This window comes from Ranitomeya variabilis, chromosome 2, assembly GCF_051348905.1.
Source record: "Ranitomeya variabilis isolate aRanVar5 chromosome 2, aRanVar5.hap1, whole genome shotgun sequence".
Classification (NCBI taxonomy): domain Eukaryota; kingdom Metazoa; phylum Chordata; class Amphibia; order Anura; family Dendrobatidae; genus Ranitomeya; species Ranitomeya variabilis.
Genome location: NC_135233.1, coordinates 457,193,125 through 457,219,964, shown reverse-complemented (window position 1 = coordinate 457,219,964; position 26,840 = coordinate 457,193,125). Strand labels below are relative to the sequence as shown.

Genomic DNA, 26,840 nt, shown 5'->3' with positions numbered 1-26,840 from the left:
CAACAACATGTTATGCAGATCACCTCCCTTCCCAGGTAAAGTCACTTTCTCAATTCCTGCAAACTGGAAATAGTAACCCGAGGACCGCTAATATCTAATAAGCGTAGCACGAGATTAAGGGATCTTTTGGTCCGCAATCGAATATCCGTGGACAAAAATAATTGGTTAGAACAGAGTACCCCGAAGGGAAACCACCGATGCAGGCATTGCGCGTATTGTAGTCACCAGGATTACAGGGCATACTCTGACTATGGGTGCAACAAAACACACACAGTGAAAGAATTCATTTCCTGCAAAACAAAATATGTAGTGTATGTAATATATTGTCCATGCGGGCGTTTTTATATAGGGAAAACCATACGATGCCTGTATGTACGGTTCCGCGAACACTACAAATCAATTGCCACAAGCAAGGGAGTACCTAGATTAATTAGTCATATTCCTGACACCCACGGAGGAGACCCCAAAGTGATGAAGTTTGCAGGTATTGAGAAAGTGACTTTACCTGGGAAGGGAGGTGATCTGCATAACATGTTGTTGAGAAGGGAGACAAGATGGATTATGCAGACAGGAGCCATGGGTCCGCTGGGTTTTAACGATCGGGTAGATATGTCCATTTTTCTATAAGATATTTATATAACCGGCGTCATGTTTATCCCAAGAAGTTGTCAGTCCAAGTTTGCCTATTCGGGTACCGATATACAGTATTACATGGAGTACGCTAGATAATGGTGACAGATTGGGTGGGGAGACTGTTCCGGTCTTCCCTCTGTCAGAGTACTAGATAGGACGAGTTCTCCAACTAATGAGTGTCGCCCGCTCGCTGCAGTACCAGCCAGTAGATGCAGAATTAGTATTGAGAGCATAGTTCACAATTTATAAATGTAGTCATCTTGTACAATGGTAGGTTTGTTAAAGCGTTTGGTGCATCTGATAGTGTTAAATGTGGTTTTTAGTGTTTTTACCGTGTTTGTGTGTGAGGGGGTGTTCCGGCAGGGCGGGGGGATTTGGACAGAGGAGGAGTTATGCCTCCGGATGTCTTCTTCCCCCGGCTCGGGGAGCGCTCACTCACTGACCCGTAGAAGCGCCAGGAAGGCGTGAAACGGCCGTCGTCAGGCTCGCCGCACTCTGTGCAAATGTACCCCCGGCCGTGAAGACTTTTATGTAAGCAAATAAAGAAACTGTCTCGGAAGATCAGTGAGTGCCTCCTTTTCTTTCTTCAACGTTGGTTTTATATATCTGGATTTACAATTTTTTATGTTTTAACTGTTCATCGAACTTCCTAAGTTGACAGTCTCTCACTAATTCAATAATTAAGGACTACAAACACTAAAGGTACCTTCACACTGAACAACTTAACAACGATAACGATAGCGATCGGTGACGTTGCAGCGTCCTGGATAGCGATATCGTTGTGTTTGACACGCAGCAGCGATCAGGATCCTGCTGTGATATCGTTGGTCGGAGCTAGAAGGCCAGCACCTTATTTCGTCGCTGGATCATCCGCTGACATCGCTGGATCGGTGTGTGTGACGCGGATTCAGCGATGTCTTCACTGGTAACCAGGGTAAACATCGGGTTACTAAGCGCAGGGCCGCGCTTAGTAACCCGATATTTACCCTGGTTACCATTGTAAATGTAAAAAAAACCAAACACTACATACTCACCTTCTGATGTCTGTCGCGTCCCCCGGCGTCCGCTTCCCTGCACTGTGTCAGCGCCGGCCGTAAAACAGAGCACAGCAGTGACATCACCGCTCTGCTTTAGGGCCGGCGCTTACACAGTGCAGGGAAGCAGACGCCGGGGGACGCGACAGACACCGGAATGTAAGTATGTAGTGTTTGGTTTTTTTTACATTTACACTGGTAACCAGGGTAAACATCGGGTTACTAAGCGCGGCCCTGTGCTTAGTAACCCGATGTTTACCCTGGTTACCCGGGGACTTCGGCATAGTTGGTCGCTGGAGAGCTGTCTGTGTGACAGCTCTCCAGCGACCACACAACGACGAAACAGCGACGCTGCAGCGATCGGCATCGTTGTCTATATCGCTGCAGCGTCGCTTAATGTGACGGTACCTTAAGGAAACACTCAGGAATTCAATTTAAATGGAATCTGTCAGCAAAATTTCAGCCTCCAAACCCTTTACATGCACCTGTAGCTCTTTCAAAGACAAATCCAGCAATACCTTTACATGGCAGGTCCGCTCCTCCATTACTGACAACTCAGGATTTTAATTCATATGCAAATGAGGCTGTAGATCTGAAGCCTCTGTCACTCCAGCTCTATTCCCTGCTTGACTGATGGCTCTTTTGTCTGAAGTCACACAACATAGAGGCGGTCAGTCAAGCAGGAAGAAATGGCAGGGAATATGGACAAAGACACCAAGGAATGACCTGCCCACAGGCCGCCCCGAAGCACAAACCTGTTCCTCATCATAGAGATGATAGAGAGACCGACTGTTTGTGCTTCGGGGTGACCTGTGGGCAGGTCTTTCCTTGGTTTCTCTGGCCTAGAGCAACAAAATGAGACTGCCTACAGTCCCGCCCCGGAACATGAGCATCTCATTAACTGAAAACTTCTAAGGCCAGGATCACACATGTGAGAAATACGGCCGAGTCTCGCATGTTAATACCTGGCACTGCCGCTGGCACTCAGGAGCGGAGTGTGTGGCCACATAGCAATACATGCAGCCACACGCTCCGCTTCCGAGTGCCGGCGGCAGTGGCGGGTATTAACATGCGAGACTCGTCCGTGTTTCTCTCATGTGTGGTCCCGGCCTAACACTGATTATACTAGAACCACAAGACTGATTTCTTCATCCTAGGCATCATTTGAATCAGTGGAACAGTGGCAACATGATAGTGTCATTTACTTGGCAAAATCCTGCTGACAGGTTTGCTTTAATACGATTTTTTTTAGCTGACAGCACTTTGTGTTAGTATGAGGTTATTGTTTCATTAATGCACACTAAGTCATTTCTTCAAAGGTATGGGACATCATAGGTCGGTCTCTAATTGTGGATGAAGGAGAAGATGACCTTGGACGTGGATCTCTCCATTTATCTAAACTTACAGGCAACTCTGGCAAAGGGTAAGAAGTTTTACAATATACTGTGCAGTTTTGTCACGTATCATCTTTTTTTTTTTTTTTTTTTTAGCTTTCATCATAATCACTTCTGTATCCTATCTTCCACCAAAATGTAGAGGGGTTTCTAGTCGTTATATCCTCACACATCCATACTTTAAATATTACATACACTCTTTAGGCCCCTGCAAGTCGGACTTGTGGTGGATTCCGCATCTCTCACCTCTTAGCCTTCCCTGGCTTGCATGTATATCTTCAGACTGGCCAGTGTCTGGCCCACCATCTTAACAAGATCTCCCATTTACTTTATCTATTGATGCAAATTCTCTTAAGGGTTAACCCACATACACCCTACCTCGCTTATTTATAGTACACTGATGAAGGTTCATGCAGACCGAAACGTTTGTGACTACTGTATGTATTGTATTAAACACCCTCTTTGCATCAGACTCACTGGAGTGTGCTAAAGTATTTTGTATACCACTATTTACGGTTTGGGAACCTACTTCGAGGCACCTCCACCCTAGGCTGTGCTGAACATTTTCTTTGCTGAAAAAAAAAATGTAGACACATGGCGCATTTTATAATGGCCATAAGCACTTTACCAATTATGAGCGTCTTCATGCAATTTTATTTCACATCAAAGTATTTTGTAAGAAATGCATAAAATGTATATTTGTGGTTAAACGTCTATTTCAAGCAGAGCTTAAACGACACAGACCCTACTAAGAAAAAAAAAAAGGCTCATGAAGTGGAAAGTTCATACATGCCACTATGTATATCTATTTGAAAATTCCATATATACTTGAGTATAAGCTAACCTGAGTATAAGCCAAGACCCCTAATTATGCCACAAAAAACTGGGAAAGCTTAATGACTCGAGTGTAAGCCTAGGGTAGGAAATGCAGCAGCTACTGGTAAATTTAAAAAATAAAAATAGATACCAATAAAAGTAAAATTAATTGAGACATCAGTAGGTTAAGAGTTTTTGAATATCCATATTGAATCAGGAGCCCCATATAATGCTCCACTTTATGATGGGCCCCATAAGATGCTCCATACAAAATATGCCCCATATAATGCTCCATACAGTTTGATGGGCCCCATAAGATGTTCCATATTAAAATATGCCCCATACAAGGCTGCACAAAGGTTAATAATGGCCCCATAAGATGCTCCCTAGAAACATTTGCCCCATACAATGCTGCATAAAGGTTGATTATGGCCCCATAACATGCTCCATAGATTATGCCCCATACAATGCTGCATAATGGTTGATGGCCCCATAAGATGATCCAGAAATTATGCCCCATATGCTGTTGCTGCGATTTAAAAAATAATCACATACTCACCTCTGGTCGCTCAGGCCCCCGGCACTTGCACTATTCACCTGTCCCCGTTCCACCGCCGTGTCCTCCGCAGTGACTGTTCAGGCAGAGGGTGGCGCGCACTAACACATCATCGTGCCCTCTGACCTGAACAGTCACAGCCAGAGGATGCGGAAGATGGAGCAGCGCCCGGCGGTGAAACGGGGAGAGGTAAATATCGTGCAATGCTCACCCTCCCCGTTATACTCACCTGCTCCTGGCGCGGTCCCTGCATCTCCAATTGTCTCCGGGCGCCGGCAGCTTGTTCCGGTGTTCAGCGGTCACTGGTACCACTCATTAACGTAATGAATATGTGGCTCCACCCCTATGGAAGTGGAGTCCATATTCATTACTTTAATGAGCGGTACCACGTGACCGCTGAACACAGGAAGAGATGCCGGCGCCCAGAGACCATTGGAGATGCAGGGACCTTGCCAGGAGCAGGTGAGTATGTGACAGCCGTGGCTCCCCCTCCCCCGCCAACCCCCTGGGACAATGACTAGAGTATAAGCCGAGAGGGGCACTTTCAGCCCCAAAAAATGGGCTGAAAATCTCGGCTTATACTTGAGTATATACTGTCGGGACCACAGTCAGTCGGAGCAGCCTTTGGAAGTGGGGAATCACCAGAAATAATACACAAGACACGTCTCGTATAGTATATCACTGGGAAGCCTTTGAAGCACGCCTGCCTTCAAGGTGCTATCCCCTCTTTATATAGTTGTACAGGTAGTTTCAGTGGTTATACAAGTTTTGCTTGTTTAAACAAAGAGAGAAAAGAGAAGACAAAAAAAAAACAGTTTCGGCTATGTGATAGTTTCACAACAAACAAAACAGTACAGTTTCGCCTAAGTGGCAGTTTCACAAACAAAAAATAGGATTTCACACTATAGCTAAAATGTCCTTGAATGGACAGGTCAATATTGATCACAAATTCCTTTTTGGTTCATTGAGGTAACCATTTTTGTTCCGCTCTTCACAATCCCCCCTTTGACATATTCCATTCAAAACCTTGTCATATAGACGATTATTTTAGTCATTCTTTTTGTGATATTACAAAAAAAAACTTTATATTCTCGCATCTATTACACAAAATTTATTTGTGCATACCGAGATACCCTTGAGTACAACCTTGAATAATACATATATAATTACAATAACTATAACTGTATGTATTAGGCTTTGCATAATCCCGGTAACCCACCCACCGATCCCCCTGAACCAATTGGCCGGGTTAAGAAAAGAAAAGGTATCTGACCACCAGCTATCCTTATTTTGGTCATTGTCTTTGTCATACTGATCCCTGAGTCGTTGTACGTCTTCTAATTTAAATCTCATACTCATAGTACTATTCGGGTCTATATAATGACAGCAGGTGGGTCCGATGATTTGACACATACCCCCTTGTGAGGCAGTTAGGTAATCCAATACCAGGGTATGTTGGTTAGTGACTATTATAAGCTGATTCTGTACAGCTATACTAGTATTTAATATGTCCAATATATCCCAAATCTGGTCATCTAGATAATCCGTGGCTCTAACTAATTTATCCCACATCTGTGTTAACATAGGATAAATAAAAATGGTACTAGCAATTTTGTTGGGAATTCCCATTTGTACTATATGTGGCCTCCCCGAGGGACGTGGTGAGTTATCTGCAGCTCTTTTATACAGTGTGTGCTTGGGCACGGCTTGCATATTCACTTTTGTTCGAAATTATGAAAGTAGCCGGGGTTAGGCGTCCTAATGTACAAGTACCCTTTATACCTACGGGAAGCCATTTATATGCTCCTTCTCCGCATATCCAAAATGTACCCTCAGGCAGATCCCACAAAGCTGAGTGCTGCAATACCAATCTGTGAGCCAAATCCACAAAACTAGATACATTCTGAAGCATACACCAAGAGGGTTTTTGTCCCAAGGGGCTACAGTACCCGGCTGCGGGATTCCCACATACATGCATTCCGTTGACATACTCATCGGATTCATTACAAACCAGGTTCCCCGGCTTACTTGTACAACTGTTTGCATCACCTTGGGGGAACAACTCGGAATGTTCCCATTTTCTATTATGTATGTACCTTTCCAATACTGTAGGTTTGAAAGCATCAGAGGAAGGGGTGGTTGTACTGAAACTGAGCTGTAGATTTTCAGTGGGGACCTGTCCTAAATCAGTTAATCCAGTCTTATTCCTAGGTACCCATGCTCCTCCTCTGAGTGCTAAATATTGTAAGTTGCCTATTTTTCCTGTAAGATTGCCCTGCCACCAAGGAAATTCTACCCATCCCACAACTGGTATGGCGATTGTAGTATTCCATAGTCTAGTATTGCCAGGTTGGTTGTTGGCCAGGTTGTCTGAACAATTAGGCCAAGCGAATATTTCTTCAGCTGACACGGGAACTGCTAGAAAAGGTATACTTGTGGCTGATACTGGTGAATGGGTACAGATCCAACAATCTGCCAGGGGTTGCGTATTATTTAACAAATCATGCACTAATTTTCTATGATGTTGTACGAATCTATTGTTCAAAGGGGCTAGAGAATTCAATCTTTCCCATGCCTCCGTTGAGGTTAACATTATTAACATCAATATCATGAGTCTTATACTGCTTTTTTGCAATGGCTTGCATGTATCCATGATGCCTTTCCTTCAAGCTTGACTGCTGTTGGAGTTGTTAACAGGACTTGGAAAGGTCCGTCAAATCTCGGTTCCAGAGTCTTTCTGGTGTGTCTTTTCACGTAGATTTGATCACCAGGTTCCAACTTGTGGCCTCCTTCGAGATTTTCTGGATCTGGAAGGGAAGCAAAAACTTGCGAATGCACTTTAGTTAAACGTTTTTGTAATTCTTGTACATAAGCAGTTAAAGTCTCAGTATTCAACATCAGTTGTTGTGGAAAATAACAACCCAAATTTGCTGCTCTACCAAAAAGAATCTCATGTGGTGACAGCTTAGCCTTCCCCCTTGGGGCGTTTCGGATGGAATACAGGGCAAGTGGTAGACACTCGGTCCAAGGCTTTCCTGTTTCTGCCATGGCCTTCTGGATTTTTAATTTTATTGTTCCATTTAATCTTTCCACTTTACCTGAACTCTGTGGGTGATACGGAGTGTGAAACTGGTTTTCTACTCCCAACATTTTCATAACATTCTGGAATATTTCTCCAGTAAAATGGGTACCCCTATCTGACTCGATCACCTCAGGCATGCCGTAACGGGGTATCAGTTCATGTGCTATTTTAATGGCAGTAGTTTTTGCTGAGGCTTTACGAACTGGATAAGCCTCTGGCCACCCTGAGAACATGTCCACACACACAAGCACATATTCGTATCCATTGTACCTAGGAAGCTGGATGTAGTTGATCTGGAGTCTTTGAAAGGGATACAGTGGTCTTACATGATGCTTGGTTGGGGTTTTAATGGTCTGACCTGGATTGTGTGCCAGGCATATAGCGCATGCAGCACACATGTTCCGAGCGAAATTACCAAAGCCTGGAGCCAACCACCTTTCTTTTACCTTGAGCGTCATACCGTTTGCCGATACATGCGTAGGTAGGTGGAGGTCACTCGCCACTGCGGGGTACCAGGCTCTGGGTAAACACAACAAAGTTCCTTTTTTCCATAATCCTTGCTGATCTTCTGCCCCTTTTTTCTGCCACTGCCCTCGTTCTTCGTCATCTACCTGTTTCTGAGCTTCCTTCAATCTCTCCTCATCATCTTCAGAGCTATCTAGTGTGTGGGCATGATGTAAGGGTTTACGTGCTGCCTGTTTTGCTGCTTTGTCGGCTTTATCGTTACCCCTGGCTTCCTCGGTGTCGAGTCTCACATGTGCAGCTACCTTTATCACCGCTATTTCTTTAGTTTCTTGTGCTGCCTCCAGAATCTGTCTAATGAGGGAGGCATGTTTAACAGGTTGGCCTGAAGCAGTCATATAACCTCTGGCTCTCCATATTACGCCAAAATCGAAAATAATGCCATGTGCATATCTAGAATCAGTGTATATGTTTGCTGTCTGATCTTTGGCTATTTTTAGAGCTTCAACTAATGCCGTAAGTTCTGCTTCTTGTGCAGACTGATTAGCAGGGAGAGGTTCTGCTTTCAGCACTTCATGCTGAGTTACTACCGCATAACCTGTATGAAATTGTCCATTCATATCTGCATATCTACTGCCATCTATGAAAAGTTCAAATGTAGCATTACAGAGTGGCTTGTCACGTACATTACGTAAGCCCTGAGTCTCTTGTTCCATTAATTGTACACAATCATGCATTGACTCTGATGGGTCAAAGGAGTTGGAGAGTGCAGTTTCCTCAGGTATGGTACCCCCCTCAGACTCTAAAGGGAGCAAATACGCGAGATTAAGAGTCTGAACCCTGGCAAAGGAAATGTTGGGCGGCAGTAGTAGGGAACATTGGAGACGGAGGTGTCTGGCCATTGAAATATGTTTAGGTTGGACCTGGTTAAGAATGCCATGTACATCATGAGTGGTCTGAACTAGAAGTGGGTGATCAAGAACAATCTCAGAAGCTTTATCTAATAACAGTGAAATTGCGGCTACTACTCTTACACAAGAAGGTGCGGCTCTAGCTACAGGGTCCAGATGAGCTGATATGTAGCCACAGGTCTCTGTTTGTTTCCATGTTTTTGTGTGAGCACCCCTGTAGCATGTGAGGATATCTCAGCTGCCATCAATTGAAAAGGTTTAGTGTAGTCTGGGAGTCCCAAAGCCGGAGCTGATACCAGTGCTGTTTTCAAAGAGGAAAATGACTGTTTAGCCTCTTCACTGAGTGAATATGGCGTGTTGGCAATACAGTCATATAAAGACTGCATGAGTTGACTTGCATGTATGATCCACTGTCTACAGTGTGAAACAATACCCAGGAAAGCACGCAGCTGTTTGTGATTCCTGGGTTCAAGCATGTTACGTATGGCTTCCGTACGTTGAGGTGTGAGGTGTCTGATGCCCTGTGATATGCAGTGACCTAAGAACACGACTGTTTGTTGACAAGCCTGGAGTTTCTGTCTATTTACTTTATAGCCTTCTTGCGCTAGGAAAATTAAGAAATTAACAGTTGAGGTAACTGCCGTCTGCTCATCAGGGCAACAAATAAGTAAGTCATCTACATACTGTAGAATGACTACTCCTGGTTCTGGGGTGAAATTTTTCAGCACGGTCTGCATTGCTTCAGAGTACAAAGTTGATGAGTGTACCATACCTTGTGGCAATCTTGTCCATGCTAATTGTTTACCCTTGAATGTAAAGGCAAACAAATGCCAACAGTTCTTATGTAGTGGCACAGAAAAAAATGCGTTTGATAAGTCAATTACCGTAAAATATGCAGCAGTGCTGGGAATTTGAGACAGTAAGGTATGAGGATTCGGTACCACAGGGGTGACCGGTGCCAAAACCTTATTGATTTCCCGTAGGTCGTGCACCATGCGATATTTCACCATAGTTTCTTTGGAGGAAACTTTCTTTTTAACAGGATATAAGGGTGTATTGGCGGGTGACCTGATTTCTACCAAAACACCTTGTAACACACAATCCTGAATTTGTTGAGAAATCGCCAGTTCTTGCTGGGCGCTGATGGGGTATTGCCTAAGCTGAGGTAAAATGGTTCCCGGGGCAGTTTCTAACAGTATAGGAGCTACTGATAAGAATCCTACATCAGTGTCTCCTTTTGCCCATAGGCTGTCAGGAACCCGAGACAAGTCAATTTTTGCTTGTTGAGTGTAAATTTCGGGAAAATCCTCCATTGCCTGTATTCTAACATATTGTTCCAGAGTTTCTGCATCTTCAGGGATGGTCAGCATAACTGTGCCATTTTCTCTAAAATGGATGTTTGCGTGCATTTTACTTAAGACATCAGTACCCAGCAAGCAGGTAGGTGCACCTTTAGCAAATAAAAATTTGGATACAAAGGTTTTAGGGCCAAAGCTCACATTTAAAGGTTTTGTAAAGGGCAACGCCTGAATTTTACCATCATACCCTTCTGCATATGTTACCTTTGAGGATATATTGTCAGGATATGGTAAAAAGTCTTGATTTAAAATGGAGGATGTTGCTCCCGTATCTATCAGAAAAGGTACATTTTCCAGGACGTCCCCCTGACAGCACGCTGGAGGACGTCCTCCTCCTCCTTGCTGGGACAGGAAACAACACGAGAGGTTAAAAGGTCCCACTCCGCCCCTTTCCTTTAGTGTTTTTCCTGTCCCTGCATGGAGGGACACACGAGAGATCAAGCTTACCGGAGGGCTCAGGGGGATCGTGCGGCTGGTCCAAAATCCTTCCCCCTCGTCGGTAGCCCAGGGCACATACTCCCCGGGTGGGAGTCCCTGCGTCCAGAGACCAGTCGAGCGGACGCGCTCCTGGGTGAGCCGCTTCCTCCCAGGGGGAGGCTCTCGGCTCAGGAAGGACAAGAGGCGCCGGCGCCAGGATGGGCGCAGAGGTCCGCATGCTCTTATACGAGCAGGCAGGGGCAGCAGAACCTCCCGGCTTCAGCGTGCGTTCCACTGCGTGGAATGCGGAAGTAAGTGATATAGCGCTTCCGGTGACGTCAGCGGCATCAGATCCGGTACATTCGGCGGCAGGGTATGCGTTCCACAGGGTGGAACACTAAAGCGTATATAAAAAGGCGCCAGATTTAAAAATAGGCGCCGGCGTTCTACAGGTTGGAGTGAGCTCTACATTAACCAGGACGCAGGTGCATGCAAGTGAAACAGCCGGAGAGGAGGTCTGCAATGCCAGAGACAAGGGGTAAGTGCAGCAGTGCTGCAAAATCCCTATATACATATATCTAGCAGGAGACGTTCTATTTATATGATATATATATTTATATTTAAACAGAGGATGTGGATCCCAGGAGTGAGGAGACTGGGGTAAGTGCGCATAGCGCATATTACCTTTCTCACTTATTCCTAAGTCACTAAGATGTACTCATTCTTATACTTAGGATAAGGAGACTCAACAGACATCCCTGTCAGTGGCAAAAAAGTCAGGCAAAGCACTGACAAAGTCCAGACGATGTTCCATATGTAATGCTAAATTACCAGAGGCACATAAAAAGGAATTATGCGAGTCCTGCATTTCCAGAGTTGTAAGAGAAGAACAACCATCATTACTATCTGAAATGAGGTCTTTAATCCGGGAAGAGGTACAAAATTCATTGGCTTCCATGACACAGCGGTACCCCTCCAGCCCAGGTCGGAGCCGTAAAAGGCCACGGTTGGATCTGGACCAAGATGATGAGGAAGTGCTTTCTAAAGAAGAATCTGATGGGAGAAGTTCGGATCAAGAAGAAGGAGAACTACCATTAGAGGAACAGGATCAAGGAAGAAAATTTCTATTCCATGTGGAAGAGACGGAAGATCTAGTGCAGGCGGTGAGAAATACAATGCAGATGAAAGAAGAACCGCGGCCGAAATCCAGACAAGATTTGATGTTTGGAGGACTGACATCACAAAGACAGACGGTATTCCCTGTGAGTGATCACCTCAAACAGATGATATTACAAGAATGGAAAGATGCTGAACGTAGACTGATAGTATCGCGAGAATTTAAAAGTCGTCTACCATTTGATCCGGAAGACATCAAGGCATGGGAGGAAATTCCGAAGATCGACGTGCCTATAGCCAAAGTTACTAAAAAAACGGCTATTCCATTCGAGGACTCTTCTAGTCTCAGAGACGCTATGGACCGCAAATCAGATATTCTGTTGCGCCGTTCATGGGAGACGTCGGCAGCACTGATAAAAGCTAACATTGCAGCCACATCAGTAGCTAGATCAATGTATTTGTGGATGGGGCAGTTAGAGGAACATTTGGTGAATAAAACCCCACGGGCCGATTTGATTTCCTCCTTACCCATCATAAAATCTGCCACAGCCTTTATGGCGGACACATCAGCAGAATCCGTTAGATTTGCGGCCAGAAATAGTTCGTTATCCAATGCGACTCGTAGAGCTATATGGCTCAAATCTTGGTCAGGGGATAATGCATCAAAAAACAAATTATGTGCTATTCCCTTTTCAGGGTCCAAGGTATTTGGACAAGCATTAGACGATATTCTGGAATCCGCATCAGATAATAAAAAAGGTTTTCCTGAGGAAAAACCGAAAAAATTCCAGCCATTTCGGAAGAGACCTCCACCTCGAAGTTCCTATAAATTCAAGCAGCCGGATTATAGAGAACAGTGGAGACCCAGCAGAGGTTCCTATAGAGGTGCCTATTCTCAGAACCGAAGGGGAAGAAACTCCCTGTTTGGGTCAAGCCCTAGATCTAGGAGACAATGACGCCATAGGTATAGGGGGCAGGCTCAGTCTCTTTCTGGACAACTGGAAAGAAGTGACAAAAAATGCCTATGTCCTAAAAATCATTTCAGAGGGTTACAGGATAGAGCTCATATCCCCAGCACCACAGAGGTGTATCCCACCTACCAAGGTGGCAAAAGATTCACCAATGTTCATAGACATTCTGAAGTTGTTCAGTTCTCAAGTTATAGTGCGGGTCCCCACAACAGAAATAGCCAGAGGTCACTACTCTTCACTATTCTCAATCCCAAAGCCATCAGGGGAAACACGCACAATAATAAACTTAAAACCATTGAACGTCTATGTAAAATACAAAAGATTCAGAATGGAATCAATAAAAACAACGGTCCATCTCATAGACAAAGATGCGGTAATGTGTACGCTAGACCTAAAAAGTGCGTATCATCAGGTTCCAATCCATGCAACATCTCAGGAGCTTCTGAGGTTTTCTGTAAAGTTTCCGGACCAAACCTGCCACCTTCAATTTCAAGGTCTCCCGTTCGGCCTGGCGTCAGCACCGAGGATATTTACAAAATTGGTGGCGGAAGTGGTGGCATACTTAAGAAACGAAGGAATTACAATAATTCCTTATCTGGACGATTTTCTGCTGGTAGCCAGAACAAGAAACATCTTAATCCTACACAGAGATCGAGCCATTGCAGTCCTAAAATATCTAGGTTGGGTCGTGAATCAAGAAAAATCTCACATGAAACCCGAATCTCGGAAGGTATTTTTGGGAGTTCTTCTAGATGCCACCACAAGACAATCCTTTTTGCCAAGAGAAAAACAGGTGTCAATAAGAGCATTAATCATGGAATTCATAAAGCACCAGGTCACTATAAGATCAGCCATGAAGGTCTTAGGGAAGATGACAGCCTGTATCACTTGCGTAAGGTGGGCACAGGCTCACTCAAGATTGCTACAGGATCAGGTTCTCTCGGCATGGGATCGACGTCAGTCATCACTGGACAGAGTAATCCACCTATCAAAGGCAGTAAAAAAGTCATTGCACTGGTGGACACAATACAGCAACCTAAGAGTGGGGGTTCCATGGACCTGTACCCCGTGTGTGGTGATCACTACGGATGCCAGCCAGTGGGGTTGGGGAGCCCATCTAGAAGGATCATTCGTCCAGGGCAGATGGCCAAAGGATATCAGTCGAAGATCTTCAAACTACAGAGAGCTTTACGCTATTTGGGAAGCTCTAAGAAGGAATCACTCCCGTTTAAAAAACCAACATGTGAAAATCTTAACGGACAACATGACAGCAGTATCCTTCATAAGACACCAAGGAGGTCCCAGATACAAACCACTTCAGGAATTGGCACGGAAAATATTTTCTTGGGCAGAAAACACAGTCCTGTCAATCACAGCAGTCCACTTAGAAGGATCTCAAAACGTCCTGGCCGATTATCTGAGCAGGAAAGAAGTCTGTCCCACAGAATGGGAATTAAACCAAGAAATCTTTCACCAATTATGTCATCGCTGGTGGACTCCCAGGATAGATCTATTCGCTACAAGAAAAAATTCGAAGGTGGCCAGATTCTATTCCCTCAACCCTACAGACATACCAGAAGCAGTCGACGCCTTGAGTCAAACATGGGTCGAACCACTATCCTATGCTTTTCCCCCAATAGCACTCATTCCGAGGGTCCTCAGGAAGATTCAGGAAGACCAAGCAACAGTTCTGATGATAGTACCATTCTGGCCAAGAAGGAGCTGGTTTCCGTTGTTAGGAGCCATGGCGATGGACAGTCCAGTCAGTCTTCCTCTATGGAAGGACATGATTCATCAAGGGCCAGTGTTACATTAAAACCCGGAACGATTGCACCTTTCAGCATGGATCCTGAGAGGGACATCCTGAAATCGCGAGGGTTATCTGATGAAGTCATCTCAACGATCCAAGCTAGTCGTAAACCAGTAACTTCATCAATTTATTACAAAATTTGGAAGAAGTTCTGTATGAGAGGTGGCAGGTCGGCCGGAATGTCAGAAAACCCGGATGTGCCCAGAGTTCTGGATTTTCTCCAATCGGGATTTAATATGGGGCTGAGACCTAGTACCCTTAAAGTACAAATTTCAGCACTTAGCACATTTCTGGATTATCCATTAGCCTCTCACCCGTGGATAATGAGATTCATAAAAGCTGTCCAGAGATTATGTCCCACAGTTAGGCAATTAACTCCCCCTTGGGATTTAAATTTAGTACTCAGAGCTCTATGTAAAGATCCTTTTACCCAGAAAGATGACATGCCCATTGCAATAAGAACTTGGAAAACAGCCTTTTTGGTAGCTATTACGACAGCCAAAAGAGTAGGGGAAATACAAGCCCTATCAATTAGGGACCCGTACCTCCAGGTTCGTGAGGATCATATAATCCTAAAACTAGATCCATCATTTATTCCCAAAGTAGCTTCAGTACAAAACAGAAATCAGGAAATAATTCTACCCTCCTTTTGCAATAAACCCTCTAATACAAAAGAACAATCTTTACATTCTCTTGATGTCAGACAGGCAGTACTAGATTATTTAGAGGCCACTAGTACTTGGAGAAAGGATCCCAATCTTTTTGTCCTGTTTGGGGGTAAAAATAAGGGTAAAAAAGCATCCAAAACATCTATAGCTAGATGGATCACTACAGTAATCTCAAAAGCCTATGTGTCAGAAGGGGTAGATTGTCCTGTGGGAATAAAAGCCCATTCAACTCGGGCCATTTCAGCGTCATGGGCCGAACGGGCAGGGGCATCATTAGAACAAATTTGTAAAGCTGCGACTTGGGCCAGTGTGAACACATTCTGTAAACACTACAAATTGGATGTGTTAGCAAATCAACAAATGTCTTTTGGGAGAAAGGTTCTCCAGGCAGTTGTCCCACCCTAAAGGAGTTTCTTTGGTATTCTCCAGCGTGCTGTCAGGGGGACGTCCTGGAAAATGGGTATTATACCTACCGATAATTCGGTTTCCAGGAGTCCATCCTGACAGCACCGTTACTTCCCCCCCTTATGTATACTATGTCATATGCTGTAAATATGATTTGGTTAATAAAATTCAAATGGTATCTATCCATGGTGTGGTACTTGTCAAAACACTAAAGGAAAGGGGGCGGAGTGGGACCTTTTAACCTCTCGTGTTGTTTCCTGTCCCAGCAAGGAGGAGGAGGACGTCCTCCAGCGTGCTGTCAGGATGGACTCCTGGAAACCGAATTATCGGTAGGTATAATACCCATTTTTACCCTCAACCTCAACTTGTATTATTGGTCTTCTAGAAGGAAGAGAGACCTGCATAACCTTCAGTCATTCTGAGCTGTCTGTTTGATCAGGCGCTGGGTTATTTATCCTATTTTTGGGTACAAAGGTTCCTGAATCTATATCTGCTTTTCTCTTCCTACATTCCCTTTGGAAATGTCCTGGCTTCTTACAGTAATGACAAGTAAACTTTTGATTAGCAGAGCCAGTATTAGCCTGTGCAATTCTTACTGGCTTAGAATTTTCTCTTAAGTCCATTTCTATCCCTACAGCTTTCTGTCTAGCCAGGTGTGGGTCTTCCAAGGTTCTCCAATCAGGGGTTGCGGCCTTAAGCTTTTTCCTTCACTTTTGGAGACAATCCATCTATAAAGGTTTTTGTAACTAACCTCATCATTCCTGAAGCGGTTAGATCCATGCCTTCATCTCTGAAATTATTTTCTACACTTAGATAATATTCGTCTACTGATTGTCCAGATTTCTGAGCCACCACTCCCGTTGTTCCTCTCTGCCTCTGTTTTTCCCTCATGAAAACCATTAAGTGATCTACAAATTGCGTACCTGATTCTATCGTTTGTAAGGCACCATCTCCTGCCTGGGGCCTATGTACCTGTAGATTTGCTAATAGCTCCTGGAAGAGTCCAGGAGTCATTTTCATTCTACATAATTCTTCTCCATCTGCCCAAACTCCAGCGTGAGTCTGCATAATTTGCTGTATATATTGTGCAAATCTAACTGGACACTGGGTGGGATCTGGTGCGTTATGCAAGAGAGACATGCCTTCAGCGGGGGACCAAGGGAAATATTGTCGAGTTTGGTGAGATCTAGTTCCCATTACTCCGTCAGCACCAGGTTCCCTAAAGGGTCTTGGTACTACCCTAACGGGCAAGTACAGCGCCATGTCTAGGTGTACCACAGGCTAGGCAATCATTTCTCCAGTCTGGATTTTGTTGTCCACAGTGCGGACATACCCATCCTCCTGGTCCGGCTAAATTTGAGGTGGTGTTTGGAGAAAAGATGGGGCATGTGGGTTAAGGTATGGGGGTGGGGTGTTCTTATATTCCACATTTTGTTTTTCTCCATAGCCTGCGGGTCTAATACACCACTTTTTATTCTGTTGATCATATGTCCATCCCTCTTTTTCTGCTACCCTAGAGACATCAATCAACGCTTGGATCTGATCTATCCATTTCTTGTCTCTGATTATGCCTTTTTTTTTTTCCTGAATTCCTTCCCATTTTTTTTCTACTAAAGGCTTCTGCCTTAGTAACTCCAAACTTACTAAAAATCTTTCTCAGCCCCTTAGTGGCATCTTCACCACTTCTCTCCTTTATGATAGTATAGATATCTAATTCTTCTGGTTCCGACTTTGTTTGCTTATTCCCCATTTTCTTATCCTGAGCTTTTTTCTTTTCTTGCCCTAGGTGGCGTTTGGGTATGAGAATACCTCGTTACCTTCTTCCTAAGGAGCTAGGATGTTTAACGGCTTCTGCGTACCGTGTTGATGTAAGAAAATCCTGATTCCTACACCTATAGCAAACAACACAAATGCAACCAGACAGAGGATCAAAATACAACGTATCTTGTCCCAGGCTAATTTATCTGTCCTGGGCTCATACTATCATACACTTATCCGTCACCAGGTTTTCGTCAAAGACAGGATCAGAGATTGAACATAGGCGCGGAGGTCTCCCCGAAAGGACGCAACCACGTTGCCCAGTGGGACAGTCACTTCTTCTGTTTCAACACCCTGGGCGGCTTATAGGGCTATTCCCAACTTCCACACACCTTCTATTCACATTCACTCTCATTAAATGCCGTACTCCGTGAGGTGGTCAATTCCTAAGTAGTTCAAGAACCCGAGCTATAGGTATCCTCCTCTACTAGAACTACCCGCTAAAGGACACGACACAGAAAATCTTACGGACAGTGCAGGGCAGATATAAGAGATCTAACAGTGTCTCTTACCTGGCCAGGTTTATATTCATCTGCCGTCCATTATCCCAGATTCTCTTTTCGTTCGTATTCTGCCGGTGTTCTTGAAGGAGTACACAGACCTCGGGTCCCTGTTCGGGCGCCAGGAAATGTCGGGACCACACTCAGTCGGAGCAGCCTTTGGAAGTGGGGAATCACCAGAAATAATACACAAGACACGTCTCGTATAGTATATCACTGGGAAGCCTTTGAAGCACGCCTGCCTTCAAGGTGCTATCCCCTCTTTATATAGTTGTACAGGTAGTTTCAGTGGTTATACAAGTTTTGCTTGTTTAAACAAAGAGAGAAAAGAGAAGACAAAAAAAAAACAGTTTCGGCTATGTGATAGTTTCACAACAAACAAAACAGTACAGTTTCGCCTAAGTGGCAGTTTCACAAACAAAAAATAGGATTTCACACTATAGCTAAAATGTCCTTGAATGGACAGGTCAATATTGATCACAAATTCCTTTTTGGTTCATTGAGGTAACCATTTTTGTTCCGCTCTTCACAATACGGTATCTTCATTTATTCCTCAGAACTAATTAGATCAAAAAATTCTGTGATGCAGTCAATCTGATTTTAAACAAAAGGTCATCGTCCGATGATCTGTTGCCTTTAAAGGCCCGGAGGTTACTCAGTAGAGCCACAGTACTATGGTATGTAGAAAAAATGTCTTCAGTACACGGCTGGATACCCTTATGATGTGTCAGTGTTGCAGAGCAGATTCATTTAAGACAGGGGTGGGGAATCTTTTTTTTCTGCCAAGAGCCATTTGGATATTTATACCATCCTTCGGGGGCCGTCCAAACTCCGCCCACAAAGTACATCCTAATTCTGGCACTGGTTTCAGGACATAATCTTTCATTGCATGCCCTTCAGTGTTCAGTAGTGAACACTGCATGTGTGTGTGCTAACAGAGCAAGAAGAAATTAATGAACTGGTTGTAATCAAAATACACCTCTCTGCCCAAGAATGCGGTCCCTGAGAATCTGCTCGGGGGCCTGATAAAAGGTCATCGAGGGCCGTAAATGGCCCTGGGGCCTGAGGTTCCCCACCTCTGGTTAAGAGATGGCTATCTCATTGAAGAGTAGTTCCAATCATCTGGTAATTTGCGCGGTATGATGAAGGGGACCTGTTCCCCGAAACGCGTCACTGAAACTCCAAATAAAGTATAATATTTCACTGCAGCTGTTCAATTAATCTTCTATGTGCCGTGCAGAACTAACATCTCATCTGTATATCCAGCAATAGTGCCTTCAAGGGTTTTTTTTTTCTGTTTTTTTAACTATATACCATAGCACTGCTGTCGCATTGAAAACATCAGTGGGGCTCAGTAGATCCCATTGACTTACCGTCAAGGGTCCTTGGATTCTATTGTGGTTTGCATGACTGAAGCTCCCGATGGGGATGAAAATAATTGCCTAATGCATTCAATTCTGCTCGCAGATTACTTCCAAATCTGAAGTCGTTTTGATATGTTCTGATTATTAAAGGAAAACCAATACATGAGTATATGACAGATATATAATCGTTCTCTTTTGCTCTTTCGCAGGTTGGCATGCGGAATCATTGCCCGCTCCGCAGGCCTTTTTGAGAATGCAAAAAAAATTTGTTCTTGTGATGGCATAACCATATGGGAAGAACGAGACCGTCCTATAGCTGGCCCAGAACGGAAAAAAGACCATGCTAATTACGCAAACTTGTAGTGCCATCTGCAGTACCTAGCTAGCTGGAAGTCTAATCACATTGGCCTCAATTTATTTTTGCCTTTCCACCTGTTTTTGTTTACTTTTGTGTGTTTTTTCTCCTTTTTTTTTTTTTTTTTTTTTTTTTGTACCCAATTTTCTTATGCTATTTGTGCTTTTTTTTAAAGTCTGTTATATGTGCTCACATTTTTTTGTTGTTGTTTTGTTTTTACTTGTTTTGTTTTTCTTCTTATGGGTGAAGTTTAGCAATTCCATCATTTTTTTTTTTTTTTTGGCCTGGTTCATCAATAACAACTTTTTAAAAAGTTGCAAAATTTGATGCAACTCCATTCCAGTCCCCGCTCTCCTTCCCGATGCATTTCTTGATTTCGCCAGTATTTTGGCTAAATTTTTGTAAAACTTGCCACTTTTTTGCATGAAGTCGGAAAAACAGTTCAAGACAAAAAAGAAAATTTTTGCTTTTGTGCTAAATTAGTGAGCCATTATGCCATTTTAAGGCTATGTGCACACGTTGCGGACTCTCTGCGGACCCGCAGCGTTTTTTGCGGTGCAGAAACGCTGCAGATCCGCAATTGATTTACAGTACAATGTAAATCAATGAGAAAAAAAAAAAAGCTGTGCACACTTTGCGGAAAATCTGCTGCAGTTTAAGAGAAGTAGCATGTCACTTCTTTTTTGCGAATCTGCAACGTTTTTGTACCCATTCCATTATAGAAATCCGCAGGGGTAAAAAGTGCAGCAAAACGCACAAAAAACGCTGCTGATCCGCACAAAATCCGCAGCTGCGTTTTCTGCCAAGAGCGGCAGAATCTTCACCAGAAATTCCTAAGGCTAATCCGCTACGTGTGCACATAGCCTAAAAGGTATAAAAAATTTGACAAAGAAAAAAAAAAAAATCAGCAAAAAACACAATTGATGAATTAGGGCCATCATGATCCTCAATTTCTTTCCAAAAAATCAGAATCTAGCACACATGGTAGTCATTAAACAAGTTTGCCCACCAGCTTATTTTGTACTTGCTAATTACATCTGTGCCTTTTTTTATCTGCACTTGTGGCATAAAAAAGAGAGTTTGCTTTAAGACTTGTTTACATGGGACGTATTTGCATCGGATATCCAGTTGGTAAATCTACTGTCATTTTCCTGAACTAGAGTAGTATATGAAGTAATCTCTCATTCACACGCTGCAGGGAAAAGTTGTAATGAACCAGCACTGCCGATTTGACATTTGCAATATGTCAATTTACGCTGCGGTTGTTTCCTGTGGATTTCGTCAGTATATCTGCACAACAGTAACCACAGCGATGACTGAACAACTTCATGCTGGTGTAGTTGCTGAAATAGTCCTGCTAAATTTTCATTGCAAAAGTCCGACATCAATTACTCTGTGTAATCACACTTTTAAAAAAGGCAACTAGGTAAATGGGGACCAACAGAAGGATCTATGAATCTAATGTACTTTTAGGTTATTTTTTTTCCGCTGGTAATTTACTGCTTATTTTATGCTTCAGAAAATCTAGCAAGTGAGCTAAAAAATCTGTCATCAGAGCTCATGAAGTTTATAGCTTTTCTGTGCTGTAAGCACTCAGATCTTGTTTTTTGCTTTTAAAACCAAAGAGTAACACTGATCTGAAGACGATTTGCTAATTTCTTAGGATGGGTCTCTACATTTGAGATTATTATTAATGCAGTGCATTCATATTTGAATCTGAAAAATATTAATTTGTAAATTTATAAGAAATTTTAAGCGAGTGTATTTCCTGAAAATTTGTAATAAACATTATGAAAATACCTTTCAGAGTGAATGTTATCAACAGCCGCTGAAGAGAACCATCTAACGAAATAAATTCTTCAAAATTTGACTGTAATATTCAGAAATGCAAAGAATGCACAAAAGACAATGCAACAAAGTGTCCAGTAGGGGGGACCCTAACCTAATCCCTAAATAATTTATGTCACCTTAAAGGGAAGGTACCGCGTTTGTAGATCATTAATAAATCACTGTAATGTAGCATAACATGCTGCTATAACCAAGTTTTAAATGCATGTGAAACAGATTTAGTGTGTTGTGAGTTTAAAGAAGGCACTGGGGCTGACATCTTGGTTTCACAGCAGTAGCACGACACTAACAGTGTCATATTACGGCACCCCATGGACATAGGGTCAGCGCCGCCGGTCTATTATCTCCTATCTCTAACATTGCAGCATTAGCAGTGAGCTGGGCACGCCTCTGTGGGCTGCACAACTCACTGCTGTAGGTGTGACTAGCAGCCATTTTACTATAGCCCAGTGCAATCTGCCGAGCTCCACTTACTCTCTATCGCAGGACAGAAGTGCTCACTGGAGCCGGAGGATGGGGAGTGGGGAGTGCGGGTGATTTACCTCCGTGCTCCTCTGTACTCCACGTACTGCACGTCCTGGGCAGACATCCTCTGCTCCTCACACGCTGCCCTCCCTGGGTGCTTCTCCTGCTCTGTCTCCGCCTCCTCACACACACAGTCCCTGTGATCTCCGGTAAGCTGCATTTACAGCCTGCAGAGAGGGAGCTGACACCTGGAGAAAGCAGGACAGCTGACAGGACAGGGATTAAGGTGGGGGAAGGGGGGATGGCAAGAATGTTAGTCATAAAACAGGAGAGAAGTAGCGTGCACACAACAGGGATCAAACACCCTTCCCCCATATATCTCTTCTGTGATCTCCCATAGGCCAGCACTCTGCTCTCCTGAAATACTCTGTGCTGCAGTCACCCTGTTCCTTCCCCCATATATCTTCCCTCTGTGACCCTGGAGGTGACTGTCTCTCCCCATGTGTGCTCTCCATCCCCCTGTGCCTGTTCGCTCTCGCTCCTATGCACTCCTCTCCCCCTGTATGTCTTTCCCCATTGCACACACAGCTCAGTGCTTGCGATAACAGGAGCTGCGGGGGTCATGCTGTCACATGTCAGCGTGACCCCCACAGCTGTGACTGTCACCTGCGGTAACTCTACCGCCGGTACTGTCGGTCACAGCGCTGCGGGATCATGCTGGCAGATGTCAGTGTGATTCCGCAGCTGACTGTGACCTGCAGCAGTGACTTGCGGTAAAAAAGCAGGCGCGGACCAATGAGACTACTGCTCCCATTAGGCTATGTCTGATGGGAGAGTAGTATCATCTGCCGCTACCTGTGCTCACAGTTAAAAAAATAAATAAATAAAAAAGTTACATTACATACACATTGACATAAAAATAAAAAAAACATTATACTCACGGCGGCGCAGTGATCCACTGCAGGGGGCGATCTCATCCTGTCAGTCTATCGCCGGCTGTCTTTGAGAGCAGTCATATCACTGATGTGACTGCTCTCAAAGTGATCAGGATCGTCGTGGGACATTATGGATTATCTTCTCGGCAGGCAGGTGAGGAATATTTGTGGTTTATTTTATTTTTGTTGCAGGAGACAAGGATGAGGGATTCGGGGATTATGTATTCGGTAAGTATAGTTTAATTAAGATTAAGAAAGGACTTTATTCTGGCTGTGTCTTTATTTACAATACAACTATAGGTTTAGTAATGGATAGGTGTCTCATATACACCTCTCCATTACTAAGCTGTGGGTTTGATGTCACCTGACAATAGAAAGGTGACATCAACCCCACAAATATGAAACCAACTTGCCACCACTACAGGGCAAGTGGGAAGAGCCGGGCAAAGTGCCAGAAAATACGCATCTAATAGATGCGCCATTTCTGGGGCGGCTGAGAGCTGATGGTTTTTAGCCTGGGGGGGCAATATCCATGGCCCCTTCCTAGGCTATTAATATCCCGCAGCTGTTTGCATAACCTTTGCTGGTTATTATAGGGGGACCCCACGTAATTTTTTTTTGTTTGGGGTCCCCCATTTTAATAGCCAGTAAAGGCTAAGTATACAGATGTGCGTGTGCGCGTCAGCGTGCGCACACTCCCCCCATAGACCAACACACTGCTCTCCTGAAATACTCTGCTCCCTCCACCGTATATCTCTCTCTGTGACCTCCCCATAGACCAGCACACTGCCATATGGATCACGCATAATGCTGCCATATCTATTTATCACATAATACCATAATACTCCCATAAAGACCACACATTATACCGCCATATATATTTTACATAATACTGCCATATAGATCACACATGATGCCACCATATATATTTTTTACATAGCACTGTCATATAGACTACACTTGATGCGGACAAGTATTATGTGTGATCTGTATTATGGCATTATGTGTGATCTATATGACGGTATTATATGTGATCTTTATGGTGGTATTATGTTTGATCAGTATGGTGGAATAATGTAAAAAATATATGACCATTATATATTGTGGGATTATGTGTGATCTATGTGGCATTATTATGTGACAATTATATGGTGGTTTTATGTGTGATCTACATGGTGTGTGTGATCTATATAATGGTATTGTGTGATCTATATGGCGGTATTATGTGAGAACACTATGGCGGTATGTGTGATCTATATGATGGTATTATGAGAACTATATGGCACCATTATGTGTGATCTATATGGCGGTATTGTGAGAACTATATGGGGTCATTCCATATCAAGTGATCCAAATATGAATATTTTTTTTACCTTACGTCTTTAGATTTTTTTTATTTTTTGTTTTTATGAAGTACAACTTTAGTTAATTACAAATTAAAAGTTTAGAATTTTTTTCTTCATCAGTTTAATTTTTTACAGATTTTTAAAGTTTTGAAAAAGCATGGAGTTTGGCCTGGTATGGCTTTACATTTTTTATCATATCTCGGGCTAGAATTAAGATATAGAGGTGGGAGAGGCATCATTTTTCTCAGAACGGTACTGGCTTTCATTTGATATGTCACAAGACTGTTTCTTTATATTTTGTTTTGGAGAAATCAAATTAAAAATTTTGATGCGCAATTCTGAAAAAAACGTATGTTTTAAAATTGTGAAAACATGCATGTGTGTTACTTGTGTCCTTGTTTACATTTGTACAGGGATTCAACTTGGGATCTATCACATTTGTATTTTTTTTTAAGCCTTGAATCATCTGATTTTATGTTTGTGTGAGTTTCTTCCTTTTTTCTTTTCAAATTACAACTTACTGCATTCAACATTTATATGTAACAATAAAGAAACACAAAAAACAAAGTGCCAGAATAAATGCATCTTAGGCTACTTTCACACTAGCATCGTACTCGGCCCGTCGCAGTGCGTCGAGCCGACGTACCGACGCTAGCGTTGTTAGCGCTGCACAACGGGTGCAGCGGATGCAGATTTTCAGCGCATCCGCTGCCCCATTGTGAGGTGCGGGGAGGAGGGGGTGGAGTTCCGGCCGCGCATGCGCGGTCGGAAAAGACGTTCCCGACGTACCAAAAAACGTTGCAAGCAACGTTTTTTGCTGCCGACGGTCCGCCACAACATGATGCAACCGTCGCACGACGGTTGCGACGTGTGTCAATGCGTCACACTGCGTCGCCAATGTTAGTCTATGGAGAAAAAACGCATCCTGCAAGCACTTTTGCAGGATGTGTTTTTTGACCAAAACGACGCATTGCGACGGAGGACAAAAAACGCCAGTGTGAAAGTAGCCTTAATCATCATAACAACTTGCTCAGCATTTTCAACCTGAATTCATTGAACAAGCCAAAAGATAAAAGGTGATCACATCCTCAAGTGTGGTTTTCTAAATACAGTCTGATCCTAATTATATGTTAAAAACAAGATTAAAAAGGACCAATATTTTTACCACCTATTTATACATGGAACAATTTTTTTTCTACTATATCACTAAACATGTCATTTCTGAAGTGTTTAAGAAGAATAGTCCAGTAGTTAAATCCTCGTTCTATAAAATATGAACTAATCAAACAATAGTAGGTTTTTACACTGGCCTTCTATCATCAATGTGTCCCTTCTAGTGGGTGAAATGCCATCTTGCCCATAAGCGCTCACTAGCAATGGCCGTTTCCTTCTGTGTCAGAGTATGTGCGGCTGTCATGGTGCTCGGCTCCACCTGAGTTATATCTGATTTTTGTTCACTTTTACAATGTCTGATTTTCTTGGATACACAAAGGACGGCGCTGGACCAGACGGTGCAGAAAAGTCACCTCTACGTCTTCATTTTCACAATCTTTGGAGAGTCCAGTAGCCGTCAGCGCTAATCATATTCACAGGTCACATAGCCAGTTGTGTCATCCATTGCCGATCTTGTGCCGCCTTCTACCACGTCATGGACGTCACTGTCTTTATTTCCACTACATGGGATGACAGTCCGGTATTGCTGAGTCCCTGTGATGGGTTCTGCTTCCTGTACAATACATGAACTGGATGTTAAAGGGAACCTGTCACCACGTTTTTGGAAGATGGGATAAAAATAGCGTTAAATAGGGGCAGAGGTGGGCATTACATTAGTGTGTTTGTTATGCGTTTATTACCCACCTAAGTTGCCGAAATACCTTTGCAAAGTCTCCGTTTTCGCCTGTCAATCAGGCTGGTCTGGTCAAAAGGGCGTTGTCTTCCCCCAGATTTTGCGTAGTTTTCCGTTGGTGGCGTAGTGGTGTGCGCATGCCCAAGGTCCCGAATCCTCTGCCAGGGGATTTAAAAGAGCGCGCTGTTCGTTTTCATTGGTGATCGGTGGGCGCGGCCATCTTCCTTTGGCCGCGCGTGCGCAGAAGCGGCGCTCAGCTGGCCGCGGCTTCAGGAAAATGGCCGCCGCGATATCCATCTGCGCACGCGCGGCATCCCGCGGCCATTTTCCTGAAGCCGCGGCCAGCAGAGCGCCGCTTCTGCGCACGCGCGGCCAAAGGAAGATGGCCGCGCCCACCGATCACCAATGAAAACGAACAGCGCGCTCTTTTAAATCCCCTGGCAAAGGATTCAGGACTTTGGGCATGCGCACACCACTACGCCACCAACGGAAAACTACGCAAAATCTGGGGGAAGACAAGACGCCCTTTTGACCAGACCAGCCTGATTGACAGGCGAAAACGGAGACTTTGCAAAGGTATTTCGGCAACTTAGGTGGGTAATAAACGCATAACAAACACACTAATGTAATGCCCACCTCTGCCCCTATTTAACGCTATTTTTATCCCATCTTCCAAAAACGTGGTGACAGGTTCCCTTTAAGAGTATTTTTCTCCCTCCATTTGAGGAGT

The 26,840-nt window shown here is 43.8% G+C and overlaps 1 protein-coding gene across 1 annotated transcript in view; it reads left to right on the top strand.

Annotated features, from left to right (window-relative positions):
* The window catches only part of CCS (copper chaperone for superoxide dismutase), a 41,990-nt gene extending 20,521 nt beyond the window's left edge, over positions 1–21,469 (top strand). Inside the window, exons 7-8 of the mRNA XM_077287372.1 lie at positions 2,987–3,090; positions 19,525–21,469. Of these exons, the coding sequence (XP_077143487.1) occupies positions 2,987–3,090; positions 19,525–19,678 (258 nt within the window). The 3' untranslated portion in view covers positions 19,679–21,469. The remainder of the gene's footprint in view (positions 1–2,986; positions 3,091–19,524) is intronic.
* Positions 21,470–26,840: the final 5,371 nt, after the last annotated feature.